This window comes from Cyprinodon variegatus, unplaced genomic scaffold (assembly GCF_000732505.1).
Source record: "Cyprinodon variegatus isolate N-32 unplaced genomic scaffold, C_variegatus-1.0 Scaffold829, whole genome shotgun sequence".
NCBI lineage: Eukaryota > Metazoa > Chordata > Actinopteri > Cyprinodontiformes > Cyprinodontidae > Cyprinodon > Cyprinodon variegatus.
The window spans coordinates 323591-333248 of record NW_015151282.1 but is presented as its reverse complement, the minus strand read 5'-3'; the positions used below and the strand labels follow the sequence as shown (position 1 = coordinate 333248).

Sequence of the window (9658 nt, the reverse complement as noted above, 5' to 3'; positions counted from 1 at the left end):
TTGAGTTTCACTAGTTTAGTCAAGAGTTTTTTAACCGAAATAAGTTTGATAAAATTGTTGTGTTGGTTTATTTTCCTGATGGTACAGTAGATTGACCCTGGACTGGTTCTGGAGCCCATCCTTTTTAGGCCAGCCCTCTGCGTACATTGGATCCTGCCTGGCCCTCCCTATTGAAATTGTTTGCCTCTTCCACTGGATACACATGAGAATATATATATAAAAAAATAATAATTTGAAAATAGCATACCCGGATCAGATTTAAAATATTCAAGATAAAAAAAGAAAGAAAAACATTTAAAGATAAGAAAAATCTGTGTGAAAAACAGTATCAAAACACTTAAATTAACATGTGAACTGCATGTGAACTAATTAACATAAGACATTACTTCTGACTTTTTTCACAGATTATGTGTCTCTCTGTCACTCTCACGACTAGGTTTGAAACAGTTAATCGGATTAATCATCATTAATTTATAATTGAAATAATCAAGAACTAAATCAGCAATTGATTAATCATTAACTGGAGTATGGAAACTCTGAAACAGGCCTTTAGCTGACAGAGCAATCCACTTAGAGCAGTAATTGTACCAATATTTAAAAAATAAATAAATCAGCATTTTGTATTTATGATAAAAAAAAAATGTGTCTGCCAATGTGCTCTTTCCAGAAATCCCCAAGTGCAAACATTTTTAGTTTCATCTGGTTTAATTTAGTAAAAAGCCTTCTTTAGAGAATCTTTGGCTATCCGATTATTAATCGATTAATTGAAAAAAATAATCCTAACATAATAATAGATGCATCGATTTGTAAAATAATTGTTAGTTGCAACAGTGGAGTAAAATATGTTGATGTATGTCTGTTCTAAGCCTCACAGGCTCCAAACGAAGTTCATGAGAGATTAGAATGAGTTCATACAGCTTCCTTCATGGCATGAAGGGGAGGACTGCTGAAGAAGATCCATATGGCCAGTGAAAGATATATTAACCTAGCAGGGAATGGCCTTGATGAACTCAAGTTGTTTTTCCTCCAAATGTTCATGTGCTAGAAAGTTCTTTATGTAGAGGTTGGATAGTTCCAAGGGAGAGTGTGTGTATTGGGAGTTGTTGTATAAATGTATTTACTGAGCTTGCCCCAGTCAGAGCTCTATCTCTCCGTCTAAGGACGTAAAATAAATCTGTATTTTTGCAAAAATTCGTCTCTGCCTCAGCTTCCAAACTCCACACAACCCTAGTCGGGACATAGTGTTAGTTTAGCAAATATGTAAACATCTTTTTTTTAAGGTTGTTTTTTTTTTTTTTTTTAGTTCTTATGGCACTAGTGGCTCGTTTTTCTGACAGTATTCTGACAGGAAAGGAGGTATGAGAGTGGGGAGGAGACATGCGGCACAGTTCCACAGGTCGGATTCAAACCCGGGTCGGCCATGTCGAGGACTAAAGCCTCCGTACATGGGTCGTGCTCACTATCCACTGCGCCACCTGCATGCCTGTAAACATCTTTTTTTTCCTCATAAAGTTACCTTCTGCACCCTTAACTCCCTACATTTAAACAAGGCTATGGGTCCCACCTGTAGCAGCAGCAGGTATTCAGGGATCCTCTGGACAGGTTGAAGGAGCAGAGTGTAAAGGGAAGGTCTGGATTCATCACCCACTATGTCACACTGATGGGGACATGAAACAGCAAACCAGGAAGAGAAGAAAAATATAAATTTGTAAATATGTAACAACTTTAGAAAGTGTTAATTCATAGTCTGAATTCTTTGTCACTTTATTATCATTTGTTGTCAGATCTTCTATTCAGTCTTACCTCCACAAAAGCACAGGACTTCATGGAGCTGGAGGCCAGCATGGTGACAACAGACAGACAGTCTGGAAGCTCCTTCAGATAGGACACGTAGAAGTCCAGAAAATCACTCTGATGGGAGACATAACCTTGATTAAATTAACTGATGCTCAATTTCACCCCTCCCCCATCCACGCCCCCTTTGATTGATTAATGTTTAAACATGCTGGTTTCCCTTCATATTCATGATGTATTCATATTGTAGAACAACACAAACCACCAGTCTGATAAAAACCTTTTTACCTTCTTTATCTCTGCAATTACAGGCAACCACCACAGTGTAAATATATGAAAATCCCTTTATTGTCCCACAATGGGGAAATTTATCCCATCTTCTTGGGGAGCAGTGGGCTGCCATTGTGTGGTGCCCAGGGAGCAATGTGGGATTAAGGGTCTTGCTCAGGACCCAAGAGTGCAGGCTGTGGGGATCAAACCGAGTCTTTGCAACCTTCTCAGAGAACAAGCGCACTTCTCTAACCACTAGGCCATCACTCCCACACTAACTATATCACTAACTGTATCTATCTCACAGAGGAGTGTAAACATAACATTGATGGACATTAATCAGAGAAACAGTCAGGAGAAGGAGCTGCTGAGAAGCACATTTAATTTGAGAGGTGTATTATCAGTTGTCTGCTTAGATTAAAACATATTATTGCATACTATTGGAATAATTAATGTCCTTATATAAATTCAATTAGGAATTTAGCCCCCTCGTTGAATCACTGAATTAACAAGTCGGAGGGATTTCAAGTCGGATGACCCCAGCTGGACTCTCTTCTACTATGGATTGGCCCATGGGAAGAGGTAGGGGGGGGTGGCGGTCTGCTTGTTTCCATCCAGCTCAGCCCTTTCCTGTTGGAGACAGTTTACACTCTCTGCAGGGTACTTGAGGGATCACAGGAGTTAGCCCAACTGGTCAAATAGGTTTTGTTGACCTGGGAAAGGCATACAACTGGGTCCCTTGTTGTACCCTGTGCTTCAGGAATACGGAGTCGAGGGACCTCTACCAGGAGACATTTAGTCTGTGCACAAATGCAGCTGGAGTTTTGTCCAGCATTAATTCAGACCTGTTACTGGTGCATGTTGGACCGGTTCATAACATTTATGGACAGGATTTGTAGGTGCAACCAAGGTCTGGAGGGGTCTGGTTTTGGGACCATCGGATTTTGTTCCTGTTATTTCAGGTTGACGCTGTTCTGCTGGCTCCCTCCTGCCAAGTCCCATATTAGCCGAGTGTGAAGCGATTAAATGAGATTCAGCACTTTCAATTGCAAGGCCATGGTTCTCCACCATAAATTGGTGGCTTGTCCCCTTCAGGTTGGAGGAGAGTTCCTTCCTCAAGTGGAGTAATTCAAGTTTCTTGGAGTACTGTTCATGAGTGAGGGGAGAATGGCATAGGAGATTGATAGATGGATCGGTGCAGCTGCTGCTACAATACAGACGCTGCACTGGTCTGTTGGGGTGAAGAGAGATATGAATGAAATGGCAAAGCTCTCGATTTAGAGGTCGGTCTATGTTTCTACCCTCACCTATGGTTATAAAATCTGTGCAATGACAGAACGAATACAATAATACCCGGATACAAGCAGCCGAAATTAGCTGTCCCAGCAGGGTAGCTAGGCAGTCTCATAGAGAAAGGGTGAGGAGCCATGTCATCTGGGAGAGGCTCCTCCACATCTAGAGGATTCTGTTGAGGTGGCTCAGGCATCTTTTTTGGGAGCTCCCTGGATGCCTCTTTTGGTAGGTGTTCCAGGCAAGTCCCATTGGGAGGAGGCCCAGGGGACGACCCAGGGGGGATTATGTCTCTGGACTCACCTGGGAGTTCCGCGGACTTACCCCAGCAGAGCTGGAGGAGGTATCTGGGGAGAGGGAAGTCTGAGGGTGTTTGCCCCCACAACCCGTTCCCTGATTAAGTGGAAGACGATGAGTATGAGTATGAGAATTCAAATCTAAAAATAATGTTAACAGATTTTCTCCATCCAATTTAATCTAACTACTCTTTAGCTACTTGGCCAGAGAAAACTGAGCATCTCTCTGTCTGCTGAATTGCAAAGAATATGTAGACATACATCCCAAAAGACCTTCAGAATGCCTCACATATACTTCTTTGAGATGATTTATCCAATAACCTTCCAGTTAAGTAATTCATGATTTGTTGTTAAAGCATGACAATATGTTTTAATTTCATGGCACAGTAAGACTTTTTCATGATAACTGAAGTGCATCCCCTTTATCTACTGAACAAAAAATTCATGCTTACTTCTTTACTGGTGAGCCTCATAAAAACATCTCCCATGATGCCTTGCCATTGACACCTGAGCACCCGCTCCTGCAGAGTGTGAAGGAGCTCCAAGTGCTGCTGGATCAAAAACCTTAAGGAGCTGGGAAAAGGACTGCAAACAGAGAAGTGGATGATATTAGCAGATTTGTTTGACTTTGCATGAATTTATATGACTATTTACAAATTAACAAGGACTAAGTAATTAAATCCAGCAAAACGGAGACATTTGCTTTTATTGACTCTCAGAATCTTCTTATAAACCAAAGTGGGCTTATTTTTTCAGCTGCTCAGGTGGGAAATAGCAACAGGTTTAGCAGGTTAAACAGAGAGAAGACATTCTTGTCCACAATTTGGCCCATTGCAGCTTAGGCTGCATTTTATCCTCATTGGTAACACGTGTGCTGCAGTCAAGCAGTGATTACATTAAGAAGCTCTGTCTTGGTAGTGTTTATGACCTTCTTTTATTCGATTTAGCTATTTCCTGTTGTTCCCTCAACGTAAGCCATCAAATTAGTTCAGAGCGCTATTTGGGAATGATTTTTGAAAGGCTGCTGACAGTCTTTCCCTAAATTTATTGAAGGCTTTTTTTTTTTATACTTGATGAAAAGATTACAAGAAAAAAAAATTTAGATAAGTGAAAATCCTACCGTTTGTCTTTGGTAGTGAGAGCTTCTGATCCGTTGAAGGAGATGTTAGCCTTCAGTAACAGCGACAGATGGGATACATAGACTCTCTCGGACTCCAACAGCTCCAGGGCAGCTCTTTGTCGCTTGTCTGCACAGATAAACACACCAGACATTTTTAACTATAAAACAATTGAAGCTTTCCAAAAAGACAGACCAAAGTCCAAGAATAGAGAACAACAGCAAAAACTTTGGAATACAGGACACAGATATTTGACCAAGTTTTTTCATATTTAAATGTAACAAAAAAACCTGACTGTTCAGTTTGGGTTTTAGCTAATGATTTATTATCCTACAAATCCAGTTTATAATATTGTTTTTTTACAGTTACTACTGTGATCATTATTGTTCATTTTTTTATTAATATTTCAGCACCTTAAATAAGTTTATTGTATCTTTTCCAACTGCCCCAGTTGATTTAGGTTAGAAGGATGCCTTTTCCAGACAGCATGTTTCAGCTCCTTCAGTAGGGGTTAGATCTGGGCTCATAGAAGGTCACTTCTGAATAATCCAGTGTTTTCCTCTTAGCCATTCTTGTGTGTTTTTAATTGTCTGTTTCTGGTCATTATCCTTTTTTTTTTTTTGCAAGACCTGTGAGCTGCAACTGAGATCAAGCTTCTGACACTGAGCAGCACATTTATCTCTAAAATCCCCTCATAGTCTTGAGATTTCATTGTACACTGCAGAGATTCAAAACACCCTCTGCAGGCAGTCCCAGAACATAACAGAGCCTCCTCCGTGTTTCACAGTAAGGACAGTAATCTTTGCTTGATATGCTTAATTTTTTCCATCTGTGAACATAGAGCTGATATTCTTTTGCAGAAATGTTAATTTTTGTATCATCTGTATATAGGACATTCTCTTCAAAGATTTGCAGATTGACAATATGTAGTTTTTAATTCCAGTCTAGATTTGTTTTCAACACTGATGTCCTCCTTGGTCATCTCCCATTAAGTCCACTTTGATTCAAACAACGGATGGTGTGATCTGACAGTGATGTTCCTTCAGCTTCAAGTTCACCTTTAACCTCGTTTAACATTTCTCTGACTCTTTTGTTACCCTTCATATTATCCGTCTCTCTGATTTGTCATATATTTTCCTCCTGCAGCCATGGCCAGGTAGTTGACAACATTCCCATGGATCCTTATCTCTTAAAAATATGTGTAGTAACAGGAACATCAAGCTGAGTAAAATTGTCTTATAGCCTTTATCTTTAACATGCTTGTCTATAATTTTCTTTCTAATCTCCTGGGACAACTCTTTCCTTTGCTTCCTCTGGTCCATGTTGAGTGTGTTACACACCATGCAACCGAGCAGCACAGTGACTATCTGTAATCCTATATATAGGATAGCACCACTGACTGATTACCAGATTTTAGACATTGTGTTGCTAACTTGTGGACAGACCTGGATTCAACATATCCCTTTGGTCACATTATTTTCAGTCTTTTCTAGGAGCTACACCTTTTTGATCTAGCTCAGTTTCAATTGTTTAGTTATTTAACTCATTTTTTGAAGACTGTCTGAAAAGCAATATCTGAATTTCATTTTTATAGATATTATTACTAGTAAGATTCAAGTTATTTCTGTCACCATTGTGGGTTTTCTTTCATAAAACGAGGGATGCCAGAAGTTTTGTCCTGGTCTGTAGTTGTCAAGTTATATTTAAGAAATTACCACCATTTCTGTTATTTTGTTTGTCATAATAACTTGACCAGTTTTTAAGCACCTAACATTTTTATCATAAGGAAAGAGCTATATATATATATATTTTTTTTTTCTTTTTCTTTTTTTTTTGCATTGCTAAATCTTGTTTTATCATGTTAGTTCATGGTTTATAGATGTTTTAATATTGTTGTTAGATTCAAAGAAAGATTTCTTACTGTTTTCAGTTTGATTGTTTGATATTTCCATCTGATCTCTGCTGTTGGTCTTCTCTCCCCATGTAGGAGATTTCTGCTGCTGAGCCTCCTGGTCGGACGTGGAGGCTGTGACATGTAAACATAAACCAGAATGAAAGGAATTAATACAGAATGATCCAAAACTATTGTGTTATCCCTCATGTCTTTACAGTTTTCTTTCTAAGGAGCCAAATTTTGTGTGTTTTTTTGTCATTCATTGAGGTTTTAGGACCATTGCAGTTTTATTGTCTATCAAGCAACTCAACCGTTATATGACAGACAGATAACAGAATGTCAAACCTAATGTCATATACAAGGTGGGACACTTGGAAGGGCAAGGCATGTTTATTTGCATACCACATTTAAATAGCAAGACAATTCAAAGTGCTGTACATGAGAAAATCACAAATGAATACAAGTGAACACAAGTGAATACAAATGAATAATTAAAATAAAATTAACATATAATAAATGATAGAAATGAATGATTATGAAATGAAAGAAAAGTTGGAACAAAAAAGAGCATAATAAAAGGCCACTATTAACAAATACATTTTTAAATCCCAATTTAAAGCAACTTAGGGTTTCAGCGGTTTTACAGTTTCCTGGTAGTTTGTTTCTGATAAGAGAGGCATTAGAGTTAAAAGCTACTTCTACATGTTTGGGTCTTGTTCTGGTTACGTATAGAGTAGATTAGAGGCAGAAGACATGAGAGGTCTGAGTGGGAGATACACTTAGAACACTGAACTATATTTAAGTGCTAAGCCATTCTGTGATTTATGACAATAAATTTTTTTTCTTAATTTTAGTGAGGACTCTAGCAGCAGCATTCTGGGTCATCTCCAGCTGTTCAATGGACTTTTTAGACCTGTGAAGACATCTTTGCAGTAATCAATTTAGCTAAAGATGAACTCCAGTTAGTTTTTCAAGGTCCTGCTGTGTTATTTCTTCTTTAGTATTAGAAATGTACTTTAGGTGATAGACAGCCCACTTAGTTACCATCTTTATGAGCCTCTGAAGGTTCATGTCTCAGTCCATCAATACAACCAAACTTTGAGCCTTATTGCCAGTTTCTAGCTGTAATAACTGGAGCTCTCTGCCAACTTTTGAACACTCTTCTTTTGGTCCAAAGAGGAACTTATTTTTTTTAATTTAGCAAAAGAAAATGTTGACACATTAATGCACTGATTTCTTCTAAGTATTCGCCCAGCATTTGAAAGGACACAGCACTGTGTCGTCTGCATTGTTGGTAACATGTTGCTTATTAAGAATGGAGTTAGGGAGAACATGTCGATACTGAATGAAATGGGCACTAAGAAGAACCCATGAGGAACACCACATTTAATATTTGTGGTCTCTGATGTAAAGTTTAAACGTATAATTACTGATGTGCCCAACTGCTGATAAAAGATGTCATTTTAGATGTAAAACAATGTCAAAAGGCCATTGCTGTTTTGAAAAGCTTATTTTTGTATTTTTTTTAAACAAGATAAAAAATAGTTTTGAGACTGAAATGTTTTTCTGAAATCAGTTTTTTTTTTTTTATTTGATCTTGGAAAATGAACCTCACTTTGGTTGCTTTTCCAGACTCACTAGTTTAAAACTTGGCATAATGGAGGAGAAGTACTCCTGGAAGGATGATGACGTTGGTGTCCTGACTGAGTGTTTGGTTTCTAAAGGCAGAGCTTTCAGACAGTCCATATATTTTTAGGTCTGACATCTCCAGTTTTCCTCCATTTGCTCTGTTTTCTGATCTTTTTTGATCTGATCTATCTTTCTAAATAAGAATTGATGTAAAGCTTCCGCACAAAAATACTAACTTTGTGTAGAAGTGTTGCTCCTCTGTGGAGACTCCCCCTGTGACAGAGTAGGGGGAAAATTATGATAAACGCTGAGCTCTGATTGGCTGGGTGTGCAGATATGTTCATCCTCAGATAGTATATCTGTCCTGGAGCTCTTCCTGCTGCTGGACCTATCAGAACAGATGGAGGTCAAAGGGTTTCTTTTTCATTTTAAATGCAGCCGTCAGATAGAAGAATAAAAGCAGACTGATCTCCATGTGGCTTGGGAGGATAATTGTTTACTCTGAGCACCTTTACCTGTGTGGAAGAGGGATTATATCCTTGTTGCTTTCGATCTGCATCAGCTCCATCCTCCTCTGTGCCTCCCTTTGTCTATTGGACATATCCCTCATGTGGAACAGTGCCACATTCAGCTCCTCCTGCAAGTACATTTTATCTAGTGACTACATTAGTGCAGCTATTGCAGTAAGGTTGTATCTGGAAAACATTAGTGGGCAAATTGCATCATGAAGACAAAGGATGACAGGAGAAGAATGATTAAAGAAGCAGCCAAGAGCTTTGGTAAGGCTGGAGGAGCTGCAGAGATCCAGAGCTCATGTGGGAGAGAAAATATTGTGGTAAATGCCACAAATCTGCCAGGAAGTGATTATAGAAAGAAATCCAAAAAACTTATATGCGAACTTTGCCACAATGGGCAGAGGATATGTGTGGAAAAGAAAAAGGCTCTGTTCAAACAAAAGATTTGATCTTTAGAAAACATGTAAAATGCTACAGGGGATGCAATAAGTATTGAACACACCACCATTTTTTTTCAAAACATATATTTCTAGAGGCGCTATTGATGTGACATTTTCACCACATTTCCATAGATTTTCTATTGGGTTTAAGTCAGGTGATTGGCTGGGCCATTCTAGCAGCTTTATTTTCTTCCTCTGAAACACACTGAGAGTTTCCTTAGCTTTGTGTTTGGGGTCCTTGTCTTGCTGAAATGTCCACCCACATTTTATATTCATCATCATCATCATCCTGGTAGATGGCAGCAGATTTTATCAATAATATCTCTGTACATTTTTCCATTCACCCTTCCTGAAAAACAGCCCAACGCCATGATGATCCCACCTCCAAACTCCACTGTTGGTATGTAGTTTT

At 38.7% G+C, this 9658-nt stretch overlaps 1 protein-coding gene across 2 annotated transcripts in view; it reads right to left on the bottom strand.

The window, feature by feature from the left end:
- The window catches only part of LOC107098984 (rho guanine nucleotide exchange factor 33-like), a 29383-nt gene that overhangs the window by 9066 nt on the left and 10659 nt on the right, over positions 1–9658 (bottom strand). For both annotated transcript variants that reach the window (XM_015396900.1, XM_015396899.1), the window contains exons 4-10: positions 8807–8928; positions 8528–8679; positions 6690–6794; positions 4771–4897; positions 4103–4235; positions 1804–1911; positions 1565–1657 (exon numbers count right to left, since the gene is read on the bottom strand). In XM_015396900.1, the coding sequence (XP_015252386.1) occupies positions 1565–1657; positions 1804–1911; positions 4103–4235; positions 4771–4897; positions 6690–6794; positions 8528–8679; positions 8807–8928 (840 nt within the window). The remainder of the gene's footprint in view (positions 1–1564; positions 1658–1803; positions 1912–4102; positions 4236–4770; positions 4898–6689; positions 6795–8527; positions 8680–8806; positions 8929–9658) is intronic.